This window comes from Anopheles gambiae, chromosome 2 (assembly GCF_943734735.2).
Source record: "Anopheles gambiae chromosome 2, idAnoGambNW_F1_1, whole genome shotgun sequence".
NCBI lineage: Eukaryota > Metazoa > Arthropoda > Insecta > Diptera > Culicidae > Anopheles > Anopheles gambiae.
This window is the reverse complement of record NC_064601.1, coordinates 59,424,241-59,449,010: the sequence shown is the minus strand read 5'-3', so window position 1 is coordinate 59,449,010 and position 24,770 is coordinate 59,424,241. Positions and strand designations below refer to the sequence as shown.

At 40.8% G+C, this 24,770-nt stretch overlaps 2 protein-coding genes across 3 annotated transcripts in view; both read right to left on the bottom strand.

Annotated features, from left to right (window-relative positions):
• Window positions 1–12,346: 12,346 nt before the first annotated feature.
• LOC133392134 (uncharacterized) lies at window positions 12,347–20,118 on the bottom strand. Its single transcript, XM_061650899.1, has 2 exons — window positions 16,717–20,118; window positions 12,347–16,654 (listed from the first exon to the last, which is right to left on the bottom strand). Exon 2 carries the CDS (start codon window positions 14,094–14,096, stop codon window positions 13,119–13,121), a length of 978 nt encoding a protein of 325 aa, XP_061506883.1. The 5' UTR covers window positions 14,097–16,654; window positions 16,717–20,118; the 3' UTR covers window positions 12,347–13,118.
• Window positions 20,119–23,186: 3,068 nt separating this feature from the next.
• Window positions 23,187–24,770, bottom strand: part of LOC1268907 (chitooligosaccharidolytic beta-N-acetylglucosaminidase) — a 66,079-nt gene continuing 64,495 nt past the window's right edge. Inside the window, exons 6-7 of one of the 2 annotated variants that reach the window (XR_009765471.1) lie at window positions 23,405–23,495; window positions 23,187–23,339 (exon numbers count right to left, since the gene is read on the bottom strand). The gene's annotated coding sequence lies outside the window, so the exon portion shown is untranslated. Of the gene's footprint in view, window positions 23,340–23,404; window positions 24,751–24,770 lie in introns of both variants that reach the window. The other variant, XR_009765472.1, reaches the window with a different exon arrangement.

Here is a 24,770-nt window from a genome sequence, read left to right as displayed (position 1 = left end):
GGGAGTACACCATATTAAAACAACAGCATATCACCCCCAGTCAACCGGTATGGTGGAGCGTTTCCACAGACATTTAAAGGAAGCAATCAAGGCAAATGAAAACACCAATCAGTGGACGAAATGCCTACCGTTGATACTTTTGGAAATCAGAGTCGCTTTTAAAGAAGATCTTAAAGGCGCACCTGCGGAAATGGTCTATGGCCAGAACCTGAGGTTACCTTCTGAAATATTTACCCCATCACAAGACAACTGCTTGACGGATCGAACCGAATTTATCAAAGATTAAAAAAAAAATTAGATCGGTGAAACCAAAGACCCCAAGGTACGATCGTCGTCAGCACGTTTACTTTCCAAAAACCTTAGAGGATTGCAAACAAGTTTATGTTCGAGTTGATAAAGTGAGAACAGGACTTACTGTACCATATGAAGGACCTTACGACGTTATGAGAAGATGTCGAAAATACTACGTTGTAAAAATTAACGAGAAAAACGAATCAATTTCTGTTGATCGGCCGAAACCAGCGTTCGAATCGGAAGAGAGCCCAGACATTGTAAAATCACCAACCTCACTTCCGGTTTGTCCTTCCAGAGGCGCAAGGAAAAAAAACAGTCCGTTTCAAATGATACAATTGTCCGCGTTTTTTTGCGTTTCACGGTTCATCGAATTCGTGACTGGGTCACTGGGGGAGGGTCATGTAGTGATTGTAGCGACATCTATGCGTCAGGCACGGGAACCACTCGACTCACTTAGCATAGTTTCAAACCATATCAACGAGGAGCTAGGATCGAGCTAGGTGATAAGATCGGATGCGCCGATCTGATTAAGAGAGAGGATCGGATGCGCCGGAAATAGGATCGGGTCGCCGATCTAATGAAGAGAGGAGATCGGATGCGCCGATCTAGCTAGACGATAGGATCGAGTGCGTCGATCTAGTTAGGGACGGAGCACTTCTCACACGCACCTGAACCAAAGCACACGTGCCAATAAAACGTATCACTGAAGTATACAGAATACAACACACAGTAAACATTCAGCGAGCAGAACTCTCTTAGCAACGCGCGTTGCTACGAAAAGAATTGCTTAATGCTAGCTCGCGGGTGATGAGGGCAATGGCTACTTAGATTTTTGGTTTACACAAACTGATTTGAAATGACATGGTATTGGATATAATGATTTTTTTAATAATTAAAGATGCAAATTAGCCACCTGATGATGATGTGTCCCACCTCATAATCGTTCCCATTATAAATCAAAATATTCCAGACAATATTTTTAAAAACATGTTTGCAAATTATGAAAAATAGCTTAATTGTGAAATGGTTGATATTCTAATCAATTCAATCATTCATAAAGCCAACCATACACATTTATGGTGCTTAAGCACCTTGAGTACTACGTACACCGTCGTCATCGGCAGATAAGTGTGGTACAGAATATCCTGTAAATGGGATGATTTACCCGAGATGTACACTCCCTCAAATCTACTACTCCGTATTATTGGCTGAGTCGGGGCAAGGAAAACGCATGACAATAAGTAGAAGATGTAGGCGAGATACCCTAAGCGGCCATATGCTAAATGCCTTGCTGAAATTTCGAGCGAGAAAGCCGCGGGAGTATTGATGGCTTGAAAGTTAAAGTTGAAAATTCAACAATTTACTCGATGGCGGGAAGAACTACTTACATTACATTAAAGAACAAAACATTAAAGAGAGCGATGGTTCACTGCGCGTCATGGCTGCAACACACTACACGTATGGTGAGGCAACTTTGCGCACTACATTCAGCCGGATAAGCATCGACTGCAGAAAGATCATCAATGGAAAGCAATGGAAAGACCCAAGAGGGCAGAAAAGGATTCTGTCTGTATCTATCAAGAGAGATCAGGTGATCGTTGTATTGATAGTGGTCCCAAGTGCCACAAATCCACTAAACGACCACTAAACGGCTTCTAAACGACTCAAGTTCTCTACCTAAACGGAATATAGAAAGACTTCGTTTAGCAGACGGCAAACGACTCATGCATTCTAAAAATAGCAAAAAAGCTGGTGGCGCTCTCTGTTGGTGGGATACCCCAACCAGTGGAGCTTCATCGCTTGGAGGAGAGCTTTCTCATTTCCTCTGTACTGTTGTATGGTTTCGCATTGAAGTTATGCATCGCTAGAACTAGAACGGCAATACGCTTCTTTAAATACTAAACTCCAACGGAAACCACCAGCACTGAAGGAAGTGAGATTTGAGTAATGGTCGTTGGTCTTGATACCCACGTATCTGACCACACGACCATTCATGTAGATTTTTGCTCGGAAAGTTATAAGGCTATTTAGGTCATGATAAGATGAAACTTGTCGAAACACATTGCAAGAAAAGGATAGCAATATAATGATGAGTTGTAATACGCCATCTATTGATCAAACCAATGAAGCTGTAGAGCTTTCATTTTTTTCTATGGATATTAAATTTTCCAGTCGTTTAAACTTAATCTGTGGCGCTTGGGGTGGTTAATAACAATCACGCTATAATTAAGGATACGTCATATTAGTAGAAAAATTTGAAATATGTCAGGCGGCAATAGCAAATAAAGTAGTTTGCATATACAGGGTTTCACACTTTATCTCAAGACCCCGGGACCCCTTCCCGAATCTGTCTTAGCCAAAGCCAAGATTGCGGTATGATGCTTGAAAACGTTGATGATACCTGAATTCATCGGATGCAATGCTGAATCTGCGGCACATTTCTCGAAACACACTGGTCCGCGCCGAGGACATGCATATTTGTATATTTGTATATTTATTAAATGATCGACGGACCTCATAAGCCCTCTCGATATATGTAAGGGTACAATAGGAATATAACAAAAATAGTCACACGCGTTACAATAACACAATAATAACAACAATAACAATTACAAGGACGCTAAAGATTCTGGCGAGAGGCGCGAAGTAAATTAATGCGACTCAACACATTTGCCATCGTCATGCCGGGCTCATACGCATCAGATTCCGCATTCAGAGCAAGACATATACGCAAAAACGGGTCTCGGGAGGCGGTCGAATATTTTTTTACACGGATAACCTTTGTGTACATCAGTGTACTGAAAACAGTGAATTATTTTTTCGTGTTTTTACCAGAAAAGATTATATCCATACACAAATAGCAATTCCATTTTATACTTCAAAACCAGTTTTAAGAAAAAAATAAAATTAAAAAAATTAATAAAATATTTTTTTATGGCGTTTTCGGAAATGACCCTCATGAAATTAAAGAACTGAAAAATTTAAATTGAAATTGTACGAAGCATCTATTACTTACAGGGTTTTTCAAGCCAACTCAACATCGTAACACTATATTTTGAACACGTTAAACTAATCTCAACATCGTACATACAATTCGAATCCGTAAACTGTTTTCGATTTGGTAACACTAAGTTTTGGACCTGTAAAACCCCAACTCGAATCTAGAAAATGTATAATGGGTGACAAGACAGCCAACACACATTTTCCAGATTCGAGTTAGGATTTTACGCGTTCAAAACCTTTGTTTTTTTTGTTTTTTGTTTTTTTAGTTATGCCATTTCTTAAGCCTATTCTTTTGTATTACTTCGCTTTTCTTCCAAGCCACTTCAATGTTGAAACTGAAAATTTCAACCACGTTAAACGAATGCTGAAGGTTGCACGGGTGATTTCAAGTCTGAAAAGCCAGTTCAATACAAAAAGTTTTGTTTTCAAAATTGTAACACTATTTTTCAATATCGGTATAAGCCATTTCAATCGGTCAGTTTGGCGGGGTTTTCTAAATCATCCCAACGAATACAGTATGGAAACCATCAAATGAACAAAACTATCAATAGTTTTAATTTTTTAATGAATTCAATAACTGTTGTTTGCACGTTAAACACGTTTCCAATGTTAAAAAAAAACAAACCATCAATCATTGAACATTTTGACGTATTGCATTTCCTTCTATCCCATAGTGGCGACTGCCCACCAAAATGACAGATTGAAGTGGCGTATACCAAAACTGAAAAATAGAGTCACGATTTTGAATACAAAACTTGTTGTGTGTTTTGAACTGGCTTTCCAGACTTAAAATCGCCCGTTCAGCCTTCAGCATTTTTTTAACGTGGTGAAATCTTCAAAACCAACATTGAAGTGGCTTGGAAACCCTGTAGCGGTATGCACGGTATTATTATAAGCAAACTCGTAAAAGTTTACCAATTGGAACCAATCTAGTGCTTTTTCGTCGCTATATATTCGTAAGAAATTTTCTAGCTGTTTATGTGAGTTTTCCAGCGCTCCTACTGTTTCGTGATGGTAAGCGGTTGATGGTTATTTCTGAATTTGCAATACCTTACATGTTTCGCTAAATAATCCTGATAAAAATCCAGTTCTCCTGTCAGTACAAATGGTTCTTGGCACTCCATTCTTTAGGATGACTTTTTCTACGAAATTTCGTGCTACTGTTTCTGTTCGTTTATTAGTGATTGGCGTGGCTGTTATGAATTTAGTTAGATCGCATTGCGTAGTTAAGATATATTCAAATCCGTTTGAATTTACTAGGGGACCAACAATAAAAACTAATAAATCTATAAAAATCTATATCTATAAAAATCTTCTCCATTGCTTCATTGGCCGTATCTGTTATTTTGAGAGGAATTTTAAATGGTTTATTTGATTTTTAAAGCTGACAATGCTTACATTTTGCTGTCATATCTCTAACGTCTTTATCGATACCAGGCCAAGTGTATTTTTGCTTTAATGTATTAATCGTTCTTTGAATTCCTGCGTGCCCTGCGGTTGGTAGTGTATGATAATCATTCATTACAATCAAACTCTTTGCTTTTTCTCGCTCTCCAAGTACTTTTACGTCTTCGTTTAGTATGATTATTTTTGGCATCCCCTTCTCATTGAGGGTTTTTAAATTTTCCATGAATTTGGTTGTATGTTCATCACGTTTTCTTATTACCAAATATATCTTACTTTTCAACGATTTGATGTAAGATTTTATCCCTATTATCATGATGATGATGATGATGATGATGATAAGTCCCACCTCTTTCCCCAACATAGGTTTGAGAAGGACGGAAGTATCTTTACGATAATATTACTCTGATAGGTATGTTAAAATAATTTGTACGAGCAAGTGGTATCGGAAAACTCTCAGAGGAACTGTCCGAGTCATACACACACCCAAGATGACCAACATAGTTTCATCAAGAAAAAACGGGTCATACTCCATCGAATACAATGGTATTCTCTAGCATCCGTTACATAGCTCGCCAAGAACCAATAAATGGATCTGACGCACCACTTATCAGGACACAACTGCGACATGCATATGGCCAGTTCCACTAGTGCCAACCGCTGGCCCCAGGGTCTCTGGCACCAATGGCAGGCTCCAGGGCACTACCTTCCGAAGCAGGAGAATCTAATGTATCCCTTACGTAGCTCGCCAAGAACCAACTAATGGATCCGGCGCACTACTTATCAGAACACAACTGCAACATGCATATGGCCAGTTCCACTAGTGCCAATGATTGGCTCTAGGGCACTACCTTCCGAAGCAGGTGAACCTAATGTATCTAGAATTGGCCACTTACAATCATCAATGAGTGAATCCTGTTGTGACCTCCCAGACCGTGTGCAAACCGTAAAATCCCCCAAATAGATCCCGAATATCCACTTGTACGCGCGCGTATCTCAAACCTATGTTGACTCTTTCTTATATTTTTTCTAATTTTAATTATAGTATATAAAGAAAAATCTTATCATCATCATAAAGATCGTGATGACAACTGCAGTTACACATTTAATAATGACATGGGACATCTACACATATTTCACATTATACAGTTTGTTCAACATATATGACGCACTTACGTTTGAAATCCGGCAAGCTTCTCGCATTCTTAATTTCATCTGGTAGACTGTTGTACCGTTGAATTCCTTTGAAAAACAAAGAGTTTCTGGCACTTAGGGAATGCAAGTTAGGTATCCTTGGCTCATTGGCCCTGCGTGTGTGGTGCCGATGGATATCGGACCCCCGAACTATGCTCTCCCCCAGGTACCCAGGCAACAGGCCCTTTAACATTTTATATATAAAAGTCATGGTCTGGTACACAATCCGCTGCTCTACTGACATCCATTGAAGAAAAATTCAGCATAACCGCGGACGGCGTACGTCGACCGCACCCCAGAATTAACCTCATAATCCGGTATTGCAACCTTTGAAGTCTTTTGATTTAACCTTTGTTGCCAAGAAACAAAATAGAAGAGCAGAAGTCAAAGTGTGGCGAGATCAATGATTTGTAGAGATGAACTTTCCCAAAAAAATCGAGATCCTTTGCCAATCTACTTATCACTCCACACTTCTTTGCCACTTTAGCGATGACCCAGTCAATGTGAGCGTGGAACTTCAACCTGTCGTCTAGGATAACTCCCAGGTATTTAGCCCGTCTAACTCTTTCGATTAGTTCCGAATTTATTACGATAGATGGAGGTTCTTCCAGTATACCCGCAGACATCACCATGTAACAAGTCTTGTTAATGTTTAATGCCAGCTTTTTGTACTTCAGCCATCCATCCAGAGCGTTTAAATCGATATTCATCAGAGACTCTGCTTGCTTGATTTCTTTGTGCGAGATGAACAAAACAGTATCGTCGGCAAAAAGATTGATCTCACAAGCCTTCAAAACCTGTTTCATGTCATTGATGTACATGGTAAACAAAATTGGTCCAAGAACACTACCTTGCGGAACACCAAGGGTGTTTTCTATAGGCTCTGATACAGAGCTACCAAATAAAGTTCTCGGAAGTATCTTTACGATAATATTACTCTGATAGGTATGTTAAAATAATTTGTACGAGCAAGTGGTGGCATCGGAAAACTCTCAGAGGAACTGTCCGAGTCATACACACACCCAAGATGACCAACATAGTTTCATCAAGAAAAAACGGGTCATACTCCATCGAATACAATGGTATTCTCTAGCATCCGTTACATAGCTCGCCAAGAACCAATAAATGGATCTGACGCACCACTTATCAGGACACAACTGCGACATGCATATGGCCAGTTCCACTAGTGCCAACCGCTGGCCCCAGGGTCTCTGGCACCAATGGCAGGCTCCAGGGCACTACCTTCCGAAGCAGGAGAATCTAATGTATCCCTTACGTAGCTCGCCAAGAACCAACTAATGGATCCGGCGCACTACTTATCAGAACACAACTGCAACATGCATATGGCCAGTTCCACTAGTGCCAATGATTGGCTCTAGGGCACTACCTTCCGAAGCAGGTGAACCTAATGTATCTAGAATTGGCCACTTACAATCATCAATGAGTGAATCCTGTTGTGACCTCCCAGACCGTGTGCAAACCGTAAAATCCCCCAAATAGATCCCGAATATCCACTTGTACGCGCGCGTGTCTCAAACCTATGTTGACTCTTTCTTATATTTTTTCTAATTTTAATTATAGTATATAAAGAAAAATCTTATCATCATCATAAAGATCGTGATGACAACTGCAGTTACACATTTAATAATGACATGGGACATCTACACATATTTCACATTATACAGTTTGTTCAACATATATGACGCACTTACGTTTGAAATCCGGCAAGCTTCTCGCATTCTTAATTTCATCTGGTAGACTGTTGTACCGTTGAATTCCTTTGAAAAACAAAGAGTTTCTGGCACTTAGGGAATGCAAGTTAGGTATCCTTGGCTCATTGGCCCTGCGTGTGTGGTGCCGATGGATATCGTACCCCCGAACTATGCTCTCCCCCAGGTACCCAGGCAACAGGCCCTTTAACATTTTATATATAAAAGTCATGGTCTGGTACACAATCCGCTGCTCTACTGACATCCATTGAAGAATATTCAGCATAACCGCGGACGGCGTACGTCGACCGCACCCCAGAATTAACCTCATAATCCGGTATTGCAACCTTTGAAGTCTTTTGATTTGACCTTTGTTGCCAAGAAACAAAATAGAAGAGCAGAAGTCAAAGTGTGGCGAGATCAATGATTTGTAGAGATGAACTTTCCCAAAAAAATCGAGATCCTTTGCCAATCTACTTATCACTCCACACTTCTTTGCCACTTTAGCGATGACCCAGTCAATGTGAGCGTGGAACTTCAACCTGTCGTCTAGGATAACTCCCAGGTATTTAGCCCGTCTAACTCTTTCGATTAGTTCCGAATTTATTACGATAGATGGAGGTTCTTCCAGTATACCCGCAGACATCACCATGTAACAAGTCTTGTTAATGTTTAATGCCAGCTTTTTGTACTTCAGCCATCCATCCAGAGCGTTTAAATCGATATTCATCAGAGACTCTGCTTGCTTGATTTCTTTGTGCGAGATGAACAAAACAGTATCGTCGGCAAAAAGATTGATCTCACAAGCCTTCAAAACCTGTTTCATGTCATTGATGTACATGATAAACAAAATTGGTCCAAGAACACTACCTTGCGGAACACCAAGGGTGTTTTCTATAGGCTCTGATACAGAGCTACCAAATAAAGTTCACTGAGTTTTTTCTTTTAAATAAGTTTCGAACCAACTGAGTTCCCTCCCCACAATACCAAAACGCCTTAAGGTAGAAAGCAACAATGGCCTAGATATTGTTTCAAATGCCCGTTTTAGATCCAAGAAAACAGCAACTATCGATTCCTTCTTATCCATCAACACCTTCCACCTCGCTAGTACAAGATTCAAAGCAGTCTCACAAGAGTGTTCTTGCCGATATCCTGATTGCTCTCGGATCAACAGCTCGTTTCTGTTCAGAAACTGAACCAATTGCTCCTTAACTACTGTCTCCAGCACCTTTTCGAGCACATGCAACATGTTTATGGGGCGAAAATCTTCCGCATTGGCAGCTCCGTCCACTTTAGGAATAGGTATAATCAATGATTCTTTCCATGATTTCGGGAAACATCCCCTCTCTAGTGATTGATTAATCACCATAAGAAGGTCCTCTCCGATCACATGATAGCAATCCTGTATGGTTGTTGAACTTTCATTCCCTATACCTGCCGTTTTTGTCAGGTTGAAACAAATGGTTTTTAGTTTTTCAAGAGTAATTTTCTGAAATCTGAAATGGCATCGTGGAGTAGCACTATCTACGTAATTGATTAATATCTAAAACACTGTTCACAAAGAATGAGTTAAACTTGTTGCAAATGATGGAGTCGTCAGCCTCAATCACACCGTTGAATTTTACAACTGAAACGCATGATTCATCACGTTGTAACATGCTTTTGAGGACTTTCCATAACTCTTTGCTATTTTTCTTGTGCTTGTTTATTTCATTGCTAAAGAAATCGCTTCGTCTATTTTTGAGATCTCTACTATACCTGTTTCTAAGTTTAGTATACTCAGACCAATCATTATCTCTATTCGTTCTAATAAATTTTTTGTACACTTTGTCTCTTTTCCGTTTAGCACGTGCGAGATCCAAAGTATACCACCTACTAGTTTCTCTAGAAACAATTGTTTTTTCTTCCACCAAGGTGCTCATTGCATGTTTCAATGTCCATAACAAGTCAGCAGCCTCATCAAAATCAGATGCACCACACTGCAAGCCTTGTGACACATTATTGCAAAGAGCATGTTTCGAATACCTATTCCAGCATTTAACTTTCCGTTGAATCGTTTTACAACGTTCATCGTTTATGTTCAAAACAAGTGTTTCGTGATCCGATATTTTCAATAACGGATCAGTAGTGACTTTGATTAAGTCAATACTACTGTAAACCTGATCAATCAATGTCCTGCTCTGCCTAGCAATTCGTGTGAATTCATTGACTTTTTGGTACATGTTTACTGAATCCATGAAACTTTTCAGTTTCGCAGATTTTTCAACATTTAACCAGTCAATATTAAAGTCACCGACGATAATGTTCAACTTACTAAGATCCAAAAACCTGTCTAACCATTCTTCCAAAATATCTACGAACCTCGAATCACTCGCACTAGGTGAGTGATACAATATGCTATAATTGCCTACCGTCATACCCCGAGAAACCGCTACACCGAGAAACCAATTGCCTTCCAATGACTCGTTTAAAATCACTTTAAGGACAACGTCACTTCTGGCATAAGCTGCAACACCTCCTGTGTGACGTGAATGAGATAAACACGACACTACCTTATATCGTTTTAAATAAAATTGCTCGAATGCCTCCTCCTCGGTTACGTGGGTTTCAGAGATCAAGACCAACAAGGGTTGAACTTTTTCTACTGTCTCACGAAACATAGCATAGTTAGATGAAAGAGGCATTCATAGCTATTGGCCGCATGTTGTACCTGTAGTTTCAGGTTCCTGGATGTGTTAGCCAAAACACAATTTACACACTTTAGGATGGACGAGGTGCAATCCGACGTTCGGTGCTCGCCACTGCACTTTGAACACGCTTCCTTATTTTGGCAGTCAGTGCTTTTATGGCTAAATTGACCACATTTAAAGCAGCGCATAACGTGAATGGACCTAGAAATTTTACACCGATCAAATCCAATATTGATTTTATCAAGTTTTGCCAGACACTTATCAGTTTCATGGTCGATTTCCAAAACCACATTATGTTTCTGGTACTTGTAGATCTTACTCTCAAACATTCCAATTACATTCACCTGTTTCCAGGGAATTCCCTCATTTTGAGATTTCAAAAGATCTACTAAGTCAGAAGAAGAATATTGTTCACTCATTCCAATTATTTTAACGCGTCCCATAGGTAAGGATGTCGAATAGTCGTCTCCTAAAATGTCTTCTACTTCTTTTCTAATGCTATCTAAATTCGCCAGAGCAGGACATTGTGCATATACTTGACCGTCTCTGCCGTTGCGGAATTCCGACAATTGCTGCTTCCTCGGATCCAATCTGGCGCGAAGGTCACCTCTTGTCTTATCGCAAGACTGCACCACCTTAGGAACAATAACCAGTGTTTTATTATTTTCTTCATTTTTTCCCATGGGCACCTTCACATCGTTAATTTTCTTAATTTTGGGAGTAACTTTATTGTTTCCCTCGTCAAATCTATTAATAATAGTTTGAACATTGCTGTCTCCACTATTTGTCCTTTTTCTTTTTTTCGTTACTGTATCCCATGTTTCTAAATTTACATCCTGCACTGTTTTGCTGGTTTGCGGAGTGTCAGAAGTTGCACGCAAGGCCGCCTTCGACATTTTCGAGGCTTCTATAGCACTTAATGTTTCGCGCAAAGTTGTTTCCAACTTACGCTCCACTTGCGCGCAAAGCTCATTTTTGAGAGTCTCGATTCCTCTCTCTAAAGCGCTAGAAATCCACACGCTCACATTGGCTTCCAAATCCCTCAGTGTTTGTGCAAGCAAATCATTTGATTTAGTTGCATCAGTATCCATATGAACCAAGCCCGCGCTTTGATCTAAACAAATGTCACACATATATACGACATTGCGGTTCTCACTAATTAGTTTGACCGCAGGCTTGTTGAGTGTGGGTGTAATACACCGACGGTGAAAAATAAACCCACAACTCCCTGAACAAATTATCGGGTCATCGCTGGTTCCCACCACGGCGGAGCATTTTAAACACTCCATGCCGTGTAAAAAACAAATACGGGCGAAGTCTTATAAAAGTGTGTTTTTTTTTCGCTTACCTGGTTTCAAACGCCGGCCAAAAGCGACACAAACACTACTATACTAATATGCTACTCTACGTATCTCCCGGTGTCACACATACATGGATAAAAAAACGGTACAAACACTTATCTACACAACAAGGATCGGTTACTGCCACCAACGGCGGAACGCTGTTGACCGCACCAATCTTTTGGTTTTTTTAACAAGGTCACTTTTACCTTTGCAAAACACACTGACACCGAGAGCATCCACGAACATTTATCTACACACGTATCTAAAAATTTGAGCACTTAGCTCTATTTTACACAACTTATTTCACGTCACAACACAGAGCTAAACAGTCGCACTTGTCAACGAACTGCACTTGTCAACAGTCACTCATCATCCCATTCCTCGTAAGCGAACGATAGTGGTGGATTGTGGTAATATTATTTTGTGTTTAAAAACAATAATATCTTTAGTATTAGGATTTAACTGAAGCTCAACATGAGTTACTTTACTTTGCTGACTCATTAATGTCTTCACAAGTATCGTTGCTTTCAGTTTTGGATCTTGTAGATATGAGCACTTCATCCCGCACACTCATGGCTTTCAATTCAGAAATTGGCAATCGGGATAAGGCGTTAGTACATTTTCTGTTCCTTTTTTGTAATTGAACGATAGCTCATAACATACTGTGATATTTTTGTGGTTTCCAAAAGGTATGTTGCCGAGTCAACTGTCTGATTGCTACTAATTCTCTTATATTTTCATCATAACCCTGACAGTCCTGTTAACACTAATACTAACGTAATCCTATGTACCATTTTCCTATAATCTTAAATTCTATAAGTTTGCAGCCATCTTGGCGCCAACATTCCCGGTCACCAAAAACGAATGTTTTTAATATTTAGTAATGATTGAATTCATTTTCATATTCCTATTTGATTTTGAAAATTCCTCATCTTAATTCCACATGATTCCAATTATTGATTTCAATTTACGATTCTATTGGCAAAGGGGCTATTCTATGAATTGGCCTACGAATTTCTTTGCCATTTGCGCATTTCAACGTTACTACTCGTGTAACACCATATTTTCCTTCCACCACTCTTGCCATCGGCCATTTACATACTGCAACATTGTCTTCTTGTAGGATTAGTAATCTTCCTGGCTCAATCGATATAGCATTTTTGTTCCACTTAGCTCACTTCTGCAATGTACTTAAGAATTCTCGATGCCAACGATTCCAAATGTGTTGCATGTGTTTTTGTATCAGTCTCCAATGGTTTAATCTGTTTGTTGGCACATCTGCGATATCTACCTCCGGGACCGTTTGTAAGTGATTCCCTACCAAAAAATGCCCTGGGGTAAGTACTTCCACATCATTTGGATCTTCTGATATTGCCGTTATCGCACGAGAATTTAGACATGCTTCTAATTCGGCTAATAAGGTTAATAAATCTTCAAACGTTAAATGTCCTGTACCTAACACGCGCTTTAAATGAAATTTCCTAGATTTCACCGCGGCCTCCCACAGACCTCCAAAATGTGGTGCAGCTGGGGGTGTAAACTTCCTTCTTGTCTCGTTCGGCGCACCATCCTACAACCTCGTCTTGGTGTGTATCAGAATTTAGTAATTTGTACAGTTCGCGCAACTTATTGTTCGCACCTCGGAAGTTTGTGCCGTTATCCGAATGCAATTCCGTAGCATGCCCTCTCCTCGCAACGAATCGACGCAGTGCAGCTAAAAATGCAGAAAAGGATAGATTTGATACAAGTTCGATATGAACTGCTTTTGTTACGAAACAAACAAATATTGAAATATAGCCTTTTGTGGGCGCCGCCCGTCGGTGTGTGCCCTTTACCATTATCGGTACTGCGTAGTCCACACCGCTAATTGAGAACGGTCTAGCTTGTCTCACCCTCTGCTCTGGAAGATCAGCCATTGGCTGCTGAATCAGTTTTGGTCTACAACGAGTACATTTCACACAGTTGTAAACTGTACGTTTCGCTACATTGCGCGCTCCCACTATCCAAAACCTTAACTGCATAGTGTTTATCATCAGTTGAGGCCCAGCATGACGAAGTATCTTATGGTACTTGTCGGCAATCAACTCTGCAATCCAGTGCTTTCCTGGAATAATAACAGGATGTTTTTGTTCGTCTTTTATGTCGGCGTTTGACAACCGACCTCCTACTCGCATGACATTATCTTTGTCCAATATTGGTGTAATTGCTCTCAATGGTGATTTTCGCACTACTTGTTGCCCTTGTTTGATACACTCGTATTCAGTTGCATAGACTTCATTTTGAACCAATCGAATGATTGTCTTTTCAGCTCGTTTTAGTTCCCTCAACTCAAAATAAGATTTGCGATTGATTCGCTTACGATCGAAGAAACGATGACAATATGCGACAATCCTTTTTAGTTTTGTGAATGAGCCTACTCTCTCGCATAGTTTGTTTATAAAACTTTCCTCTTTCACCATACATGTTAATGTAGTTTTTGTTTGTTTTTCTTCTTTCGCTGTCTCTCAAGTGTTTCCTGACTCTGTATTTTTAGGCCAATGTTCTGGGTCTTTGACTAGCCAATCTGGTCCATGCCACCAAAGCTTATCCTCAACAATCTCTTCGGGATTTCTACCTCTCGAAACCGCATCTGCTGGATTATGAATCCCAGGCACATGCCTCCATTCAAATTCTTTTGTTGCATTTTGTATTTGTGATACTCTATTCGCCACGAATGTTTTCCAACGACTTAGAGACGATTTCAACCAATAAATTACTGTGCTAGAGTCTGTCCAACAAAATGTTTCGTATTGATCTTCTGTGGCCCTTTTGAGTTTCACCAATAGCTTTCCTAATAAATGAGCTGCGCATAGTTCTAATCTAGCTATTGTGTGTTGTAGTTAATGGAGTGACCGTTGATTTCGATACAAATAATCGCGAAACTATTTCCTCTTCATTCGTGCTCCTCACATATACGCAAGCTCCATAACCCTCTTCAGAAGCATCACAAAATCCGTGTATTTGAATATTACGTGCTCCTACTATCGTTACGCATTTTGGTACTTGTACTTCTTGTAAATGTGTTAACTGCATCTCAAACAATTCCCACTCTTGTCTCATTTGCTGTGGAATTTCTTCATCCCACCCGTATGAGTCACCATTTTCTCTTTTTAATGACCAAACTCTTTGCATGAATTGTTTTGCTTTTGCTTTAACTGTATCCACAATCCCCAAAGGATCATAGATTTTTGCGATTGTTCTTATGATCGATCTTTGGTTCGGGATTATGGTCCATCGATAGACAAATAAACATAAACATAACAATTCGTCCTCCGATGAAGCAGAAAGAACACCGCGGATGGCGCAGTATGGAAAGTGTTTCACGCAGGAAAAATAGTTCACGCAGCACACAAACACACACTCTCACATCCACGGTTCAGAGCACACTGGAGTCGCTCTTTGGCTTGGATATAAAGAGCAAACACTCAGATGAGTGCGATGGAAGAAAATGACTTTTGTTCAACAGGGATGGGTAGAATCAAACACACGAAGTGTGCAGGAGAATTCTCTTCGTGTGGCAAGAGAGAATTGACTAACACCCTGATGAGCGAGAACGCAACCAACGTTGTAGAATGTAGAAACGGGATAGGAATAGTAAGCGAAGGCAGTTTTTGGACATGAGGGGGTTGAAACTGGGAGAAAAAAGCTTGGGTTGCTACTTGGGTTTCTGTGGAAACCATCCAGCGAGTGGTCGGATACGACGGTGCAGCTACGCGAAACGGAAGAAGAAGTGCGTCGCCACTTACTGCACCACGCATTTAACGAACCGGTAATACATTTCACTCGTTTTTCTAAGTGGAAAAGACTCCTAAGACTGGTTGCGTACGTTTACCGCTTTATACACAACTCCCGCTCAGGAACATCCAGGGAAGCCAGGCGATCGGGAGCACTAACGCAAGAAGAATTGCAAGGTGCAGAACATGCAATTTACCGGCAAGACCAACGTGATGAATATGCAGATGTCATTCGACCGTTGAACGACAGTGAGCTGCAAAAACACCCATGGAGGCAGCCACTTAAAAAATCGAACCCACTGTACAAACTAAGTCCGTTTGTCGATAAATACGAAGTTCTTCGAATAAAGGGAAGGATCGATCAATGCGTGTGGGTTGGCGATGACGCTAAAAGACCTATTATCATCCCAAGTTCACACTATGTGACCGATCTGCTGATCAGTTGGTACCACGAAAGATACCGACACGCGAATCACCAAACTGCAATAAACGAGATAAGGCTGAAGTATCATCTCTCGCGACTAAAAACAGCTTACACTCGAGTGAGACACAGCTGCCAGTACTGCAAGGTTCGTCGTGCTAAACCTCAGAATCCTGCGATGGGAAACCTCCCGTATCAACGATTGGCGGCCTATCAACAACCTTTCTCCTACACTGGCATTGACTATTTTGGACCAATGATAGTCGCGGTGGGCAGGAGAACCGAAAAACGGAGGGGACTGATGTTCACTTGCCTCACCACCAGGGGCATACACATTGAGATTGCGAGCAGTCTATCTACTGACTCGTGCATATTTGCGATTCGCAATTTCGTCGCCAGGAAGGGCACGCCACTGGAGTTTGTGAGTGATCGGGGCGCCAATTTTGTAGGCGCATCGCGTGAGCTTAAAGAAGCATCCGCACTAGTCGATTCGGACCGGCTGATGGCAGAATTCGTGCAACCAGGGACGAAATGGGTGTTCAACCCTCCAGCATCACCCCACTTTGAAGGGTCATGGGAAAAACTTCCAGTCCGTAAAGAAGACGCTTTCGTCCTTTGATCTTCCCCATAACCCCATCGACGAGCTGCTCCGTGCTAGATTGAGTTAAGTGGAGTTGATCGTCAATTCGAGACCGTTGACAGACGTACCGGTTGAAGACGAGGCTAAATCCCCGTTAACGCCAAATCACTTTATTTTAGGTAGCTCGAATGGAAGCAAGCCACCACTCGCGCTCGATGATTCCATCCCATCCGTGCGTAGGTCCTGGAAAGCAGGACAACAATTCGCAGATATATTCTGGGAAAGATGGGAGAACGAATACCTACCGACGCTGACAAGACGAACCAAGTGGTACCAGCCGACGACACCATTAGAAGAGGGGGATCTGGTGTTGATTGCGGATGGAAACAACCAGAGAAACTGCTGGCCAAAGGGACGAATCGTCAAGGTGTGTCGTACGAGCGACCATCAGGTGCGGCGCGTGACGGTGCAAACGATGAGCGGGTTGTTTGAGCAACCAGCTGTAAATTTTGCGCTTTTGGATGTCGGCACAACGAAGGTAGGCCTCTAAAGTAGCATACCGGTGGGGAGAATGTTACATTTGTAACCGTGCCGACGAACCGCGTGATTATACGAGTTAGGGAAACAAACGGCTGTCATACCAGTTAGGTAAACAAACGTCAGGGTTGTGTTAGGGTTAGGATCTTGTGCGTCAAAGTGGATGGATGGACTGATGATGGACTCCAGGTTAAATCGTAGGTCAAAGTGGTCGAGTTACTTTGTAGTCAAAACCGTTTTTTTCCATTCCGTATATATTTTATATAAAAGATCAGAGAAATAAATAAATATACAAACGAAAATATCTACAGTGTTGCAATTCCCTTCTTGGGACCCTTTTCTTTTTTTTTCATTTAAATCAATAAAAGATAATTACATATATCATAAGTGGGAAAAGAAATTATAAGTGAAGTGTTTCCGCGTAGGTCGACGACCCGGGAGGAGGTAGGACCTTCGGGTCTTACTTCGGCATTTTGGGAGACACAACAATAAAAAACTCAAAAAAGAAGGAAAATGAGAGGTGGTAGAATAAATATAAACTTTAACGAACAGGAAAAAACAGAGGAGGTGTTCATGGTTGTGGAGAGTGACACTAAGGGAAAAAGTTTAGCAAACTACAATCCCTTTCTGTTCGCAAAGACGACGGAGATGGCGATTGGAGGAAAGCCATTACAAACCACCATGCTGAGAGACGGCAAACTGCTCATGAGAATGAGAAATCACAAAGAAGCCAAGAAATTATACAATATAAATCTAAACCACGGCGATAACTGCATGAAAGTGAAGGTGTACGAGCACAAAACTTTAAACACGAGTAAGGAAGTAATTCGTTGTGATGCCTGTAAGTTCTTGACTGAACAAGAGTTATTGGAAGGTTTACAACCACAAAATGTTACAGAGGTTTACATTATGAAGAGGAGAGGACAAAATGGTGAAATGTACAACACGAGAACGGCCATTCAGACATTTAAAACTACAGTGCTTCCCAGAAAAGTGGATATAGGATATTTTTCAGAACGAGTAGAACTTTTCATTCCTAACCCAATGAGATGTATGAAGTGTATGCGTTTTGGCCATACTTAAAAAATATTGTAGTAGGGAAAAAACATGTGCAAAATGCGGCGATTTATATCATGAAGTCTGCAACAACCCATTAAAATGCACAGCATGTGGTGAAAACCATTCATCACTTGATAAAGAGTGCCCAATTTGGGAAGATTGAAGGTTGAAATAAAAAAATACAAACGGAAAAAAGAATCACGATCAGAGAAGCTCGCAGAATAAGAAGAGAAGTTGCGCCAATAGTACCTCGAATCTACACCACAATCAATTATTCAAAAATAGTATCCAACAATTAAGCCGGTCTCGTAGTACAGTCGTCAACTCATACGACTTAACAACATGCCCGTCATGGGTTCAATCCCCAAATAGACCGTGCCGTCAAACGTAGGACTGACTATCCTGCTATGGGGGGGAATCAATTAGTCACTGAAAGTCAAGCTCATAAGTGGTACAGGCAGGCCTTGACCGACATCGGTTGTTGAGCCAAAGAAGAAGAAGAAGTATCCGACAATACAAAAAACCCCATACTCGGAAAAAAGGAGATTAGATGTAACTAGCAAAGAAGATAACATTGCAAAAAAATAAACGAAAACATCCACTTCAATATTCAAAACAAAACAACTCAAAATTCACTAAAAGTAAACGAAATAAACACAGAAAACAACGATACTCTAATATACCTTAGTGTTGCGAAAAGGTACTCAAAACAAAGTTTCGTAGATATTTCTTAGTGGCGAAAAATCACAAAATTAGTATTTATTCTCCGAGTAACTGACGCGAAAAGAGGCCGGGACTCCGTCCTCCGGCCTTTTTATCCTCTCACCACCTCCCGCCATCGCGGTTCCCGCTGCGCAAAGGGACGGAAGAAATCATACCGTTCTGAGAATTTTATCATGCCTTCCTTTTCTCTCCAACAGCAAATTTGTCGAGCAGCTCGTCGAGCTGCCCGTCCCTGGCTCCGCCTCATACCCCTCACCTGAGCGCGCTGTCGAAGGTTTGGATGTGTTTGTGCGTCAGACGGCCAATCGATGTCAGCCGTCGTCCGTGCTTTTTCGCTCCATAGCGCTATCTCTTTCTCGCGTGTGGTCAATGCTCGCGAGCTGTTGTGGCGCCTAAAAATGCCGTTAACACTAGAACCGCCGGACTTTTCAACCTTACTAAAACCGCCACATGGGACAATTTTGTCCCATTCGTTATGTGCACATATTTAGACATGTTTATTATTTCCTAAGGGTTTCATATGGTAAAATAATTAATAAACTCCATAATTAGGTATAATAAATCTTTATAAGACGACGAACCAGTGCTACTAATAAAATTGCGCTAGAGTGTACGGTAGAATGCTTTTATGGACTAGACGATTGAATATAGCGAAAACATAAGCACGTAGTAAGCAACAGTAAAAGTACGTATGTAGTTAAATACTTTCGCGCACTTTTATTGTTCTATTCGTATTGACATGCCTTGTCACAAAATGCGTACACGCCAGTGCTGCCAGACTTGCAGAAGCAAACCCCTCACTCGTTGACAGCAGGGTTGCAGCCATCACAATTAAAATTGCTTATGGGACAAAAATGTCCCATATGGCGGTTCTAGGATAAAAATGATTTTTTTTAAAGAACCATATGGATTACAATTATTTTTATTAGCGCATTCAAAAGATCGTTCAAAATAAATAAAAGTCAGAAAATTTCAATAGTTTGTCACGACGGCAAGCGGAATAACACCCCTTTTTCGAGTGCGATGGGACAAAAAAGTCCCATCGGCGGTTCTAGTGTTAATCCGTGCAGTGAGAATGTATATGTTAATGTGCAGCGAAATTTGTCTCTCTATCTCATTCCCACATCCCCAAAAAAAACATTCACTCTCCGCGCACTCTTAAAATTTTGGCGCGCAAGCTACGTACAACACAATACAAAAGGTCTACGAGTGCACTGATCAAACCCAACCAGCATTATCGCGCGATTTTTATGTGTATCTATCATTTTTCTCATTCTAACATTCACAAAATTTTTCATTCTGCCTCGCTCTTCTGTGTGTTGGTCTGTATTTGCTTGCGACTTGGCTGTGTCGCATCAACGATTCGCATGTTTCATTTAGCTCATCCCTTTCCATCGTTGGAGAGATACTCTTGCGTCTCGCTTTTCTGGGACTTGTCCAAATTCGCTTGCTACACCAATCGTTCACGCAAGCGTTCTCCTCTCGCCCGCTCTTTGTATCATTGTACAGGTACTCCCCGATATACGCTATCAATGCGGACCGGAGGCAATAGCGTATCTCGAATATTCAATAGCGAAAGTCGAATTTCGAGGTTTTCAGTCAAATTATAACTAATATCCGTATAACTTTGCATGAAGTGGTAGGTTTTAGCCACTAAACCTACCACTACCGAATGGTTAAAAACCATTTAAAATGGTATAAAATTGAAAAATTCAGTTGAAATTAGATCAAATAACTAATACGCTAACGTAAATTTGACGGTTCTTTGAACAAGTAGTACTAATTTATAAAATCGAATGTCAAATGCAAAATAAATTCCCTTTTGGTTGAATATTAAAAACCATTTCAAATGGTATAGAATTAAAAAATTCAGTTGAAATTAGATCAAATAACTAAATCAACTAACTAACCAAATAGTTATTTGATCTAATTTCAACTGAATTTTTCAATTTTATACCATTTGAAATGGTTTTTAATATTCAATCAAAAGGGAATTTATTTTGCATTTGACATTCGATTTCTAAAATTAGTACTACTTGTTCAAAGAACCGTCAAATTTAGAAAAAAAGCGTATAGCGAAATCGTGTATATCGAGTATGGCGTATATCGCGGAATACCTGTATAGCCACACGAGGAAGGCGCTGCTTCGCGTTCACATGAAAATGTGGTAGTGTGAAATCAAGTTTGCAAGCGGTAGGACGCGTCGGTGTGTGTTCGTTTTTTCTCTCGTGAAACCAGTACGGAAAAATTATTTGGTAAGTACAGTTTTTAATAAAGGGTTATATCAATCTTTATCAAACTGAATTGTATTGATAATTGTGATATAAAATCAATTTCGTTTTTTTTTTAAGAAATCGTAACACACGCACGAACGGAAGTGAGCACGGACCACAACAGAAGCAATATTCAATTGGTTGGTAAGTATTGTGCTTGAGGTTAAATTGAACAGCTGTTGGCAAAATAGTTAATATTTCCTTCTATCCCTAGGAGTGCCGAAAACAGAACAGAAGAGGAAAGAAGGCAGGAACGATTCGATCCTCCAACGTGCTAGCGCCTGGTAGAGGAGAAGCGGCAGGAAGGTAGAGACGAACATCCACCTCGCTAGTGCAGCACGTGGGAGCAGCAAGAGGGAAGCAAGCAGGACGCGTACACACCATTTGACGAAGGCAAAGCTGGAGGAAAGGAAGAACGAGGAGAGAAGGCAGGCAAGACGGGTACGTGTGTATCCCGCACCGGTTTTAGGCAGTGTGAATTGTGTGAGTATGTAAATATGTATGTGCGAGTAAGAAGGTAAAATAAAGAGCGTAAGCATGTGCAGAATGGACAAAAGAAAGTAAGAGTCTTTGTAGGGAGAATGGAGAGAATGAAAGAAATTGAACAATAATGTAGTATACAGAAACTAGATGTATGATACACGCTGTCGCACCGTTGCAGAGACGTGCTCTTTAGTGCTGCTAATGAGCACGATTTGAGAACGTTTTGAGCCCGTTTTTTCTCATACAAAATTTTAAAATGTCGCGCGATAATGTCGGTTGGGAGCAACACCAACAGCAACGCGCAAGTTGCTTCGGCTGCAGCACCGCAGCACGTCATCGGCGAGGTCGCATTCCCGCCGCGGCTCGAGCCCCGCATCACCAACGGTGACACCCCAACCGACATTATCGCGCGACAATTTCCAATTTTGTATGAGAAAAAACGGGCTCAAAACGTTCTCAAATCGTGCTCATTAGCAGCACTAAAGAGCACGTTTCTGCAACGGTGCGACAGCGTGTATCATACATGTAGTTTCTGTATGCTAAATTATTGTTCAATTTCTTTCATTCTCTCCTCTCTCCCAAAACAAACACAGACTCTCTCTCATTTTTCCATTCCACACATTCGCTCTTTATTTTACCTCTTTACCTATAGTCACCCATACACTTTTCAATACTCACACAATTCACACTGCCAAAACCCGTTGCGGGATACACACGTACCCGTCTTGCCTGCCTTCTCTCCTCGTTCTTCCTTTCATCCAGCGTTATCTTCATCGAATGGTGTGCACGCGTCAAAAATTCTTCCTGCTTGCCTCCTCCTCGCTGTTCCCAGGTGCTGCGCTAGCGTGCTGGATGATCGTCCCTACCTTCCTGCCGCCTCTCCTCTACCAGGCGCTAGCACGTTGAAGGATCGTTCCTGCCTTCCTGCCGCTTCTCCTTCGTCCGGCGCTAACGCGTTGAATGATCCTCTCCTGTCCTTTTGTTTTTGGCACTGCTGGTGAAAGAGCGAAATATTATCTATTTTGAAAACCGCTGTTCCATTTAACGCGAAGTATAATACTTACCAACCAATTGATTATTTCTATCGTGGTCCGTGATCACTTCCGTTTATGCGTGTGTTACGATTTGCTTTACAAAACGAAATTGATTTGATATCACCAATTATTAATACCATTCAGTTTGATACAGATTGATATAATCCTTTATTAAAAGCTGTACTTACCAAATAGTTTTTTCCGTACTGGTTTCACGAAAGAAAAAAACGAGCACGCATCGACGCGTCCTTCTGCTAACAAACTTGATTTTACACTACCACTTCTTCATGTGAACGCGAAGCAGCGCCTTCCTCGGGTAGCTATACAGGTATTCTTCAATATACGTCATACTCGAAATACGCAATTTCACTATACGCTTTTTTCTAAATATGACAGTTCATTAAGCAAATTGTACTAATTTGAGAAATCGAATATCAAATGCAAAATAAATTCCCCGTTGGTTGAATATTAAAAACCATTTCAAAAGGTATAAAATTGTAATATTGAGTTGAAATCAGATCAAATGAATAATTTAGTGGCTTAAACATACCACTTTATGCAAAATTATACGAAAATCAGCTATAATTTGACTGAACCCTTTCTTTCCTTCTCCTCAACGAACCCACCATTCCCGCGAGCGTAGACCGATCAAAAAATTCCAGGAAATTCCGACAGTAAGTGTGCAGTTTTTTATTCACAGTACTGGCTGGCAAAATATCAATTCTTGATGGCGCGTACTGGCGATCAAATCGTTGGCTGCTTGCTCCACCTATGGCGCGTGCTGTTGGAAGAAAAACACTTGGTGTTTGATGCGTTTGCCTGAGGAATGAAAGATAAATCGAGCATTAGAATGGTGAACAAAACTAGTACTGTTTAAAACTTACCGATCAAGAAGATATTTAATGTTAAATGGCGACTCTGTATGCCCGATCCATCTGCTTTGATCTGTTATCAGAAGCTTTGGTAATGAAATAGCTACGTGTGATGGAAAATAACAGAAGAATAAACAAACATTAAAAGCAGTACGATTGTTAGAACACAAACATCATTTGCAAGATTCTTCTTCTTATGCATGCACTTACCCGTAGATCATGTAACAAAACAAACTGCACTTACGCCTGCGTTGACATCTGTCACGATTAACTTTACCACTTTTCTATTAACATTTAATGATTTTCGCTGCATCTTCCAGCACCAATCCTTCCCAAATGAAATTTGCATTCGTTCTAGCAATGAGTTTCGAACGATCACAACACAGCGCGAGAGTGAAGAACACAAAGTAAATGGCACTATGAACAAGTGTTGATCATATGGTCAAAATAGAGTATAATGGAATTTATTTTACTTCAAATGAATATAATTTATTCTGATTTACATTTCAACTATTGTTATCAGCCTAGTTGTTAATGTTTAAAATTTTGATGAAGTGAAAACATCATTACCAGATAAATGAAACGATAATCGACGCTTTTTGACCATATCGAATTATGATCGTCTTTACACATAGTGTCATCTCTTGCGCTTCAGGGTCTCACGCTCAGAGCAAAAATTCTCGCATCTTCGCAACGGTGGGAGCGATCGGCCATGGAGAGGTGAAGGAGTGCGAGTGTGTGTCTCATGCACACAGCGAAATTTTGGTCAACACCTCGATGGTGGGAGCGTTTTTCCATGGGATGGGGTAGTGGAGTGCGAGTGTGTCGCATGATTCCTTCAAAGCTAGGGCCAGGGGTAGCGAGAGGCATTAAAATGAGTTACTCTTTGCCAAGCGGGCAGAAAAGCGAGACGCAAGAGTTTCTCTCTAACGATGGAAAGAGCCACATGAAACATGAGGATGTTTGATGTGACACAGCCAAGTTGCAAGCAAAACCAGACCAACACCCAGAAGAGCGAGGCAGAACGAAATTTTTCTGAATGTAAGAATGAGAAAAATGATAGATACACATAAAAATCGCGCGATAATGCCGGTTGGGCCCTTCTGACAGAAATCGCGCGACATGTAGGCTTAAACTCGTAGCTTAAACAAAACTTATTGGCATTCAAAAGTCTAAGCCACGCTGAGTGCCCGCTCACGAGAAGCTTGATCGTTTAAGCTACCGCTATCCATTTAAGCTACGCACTCACCGGCTGTGAGTGCTTTCACGCACTATTCTCCCCTCTCACCCTTTCTTTCCTCCTTTCTGATCCATATTTGCCCGTTGCTTCGAGCCGTTACAAACTGGATATCTGGATCCTATAACAATATACAGTTTA

Coding starts and splice junctions, on each gene's coding strand:
- LOC133392134 (XM_061650899.1), bottom strand. CDS start 14,096: ATGGTGAAAGAGGAAAGTTTTATAAACAAACTATGCGAGAGAGTAGGC.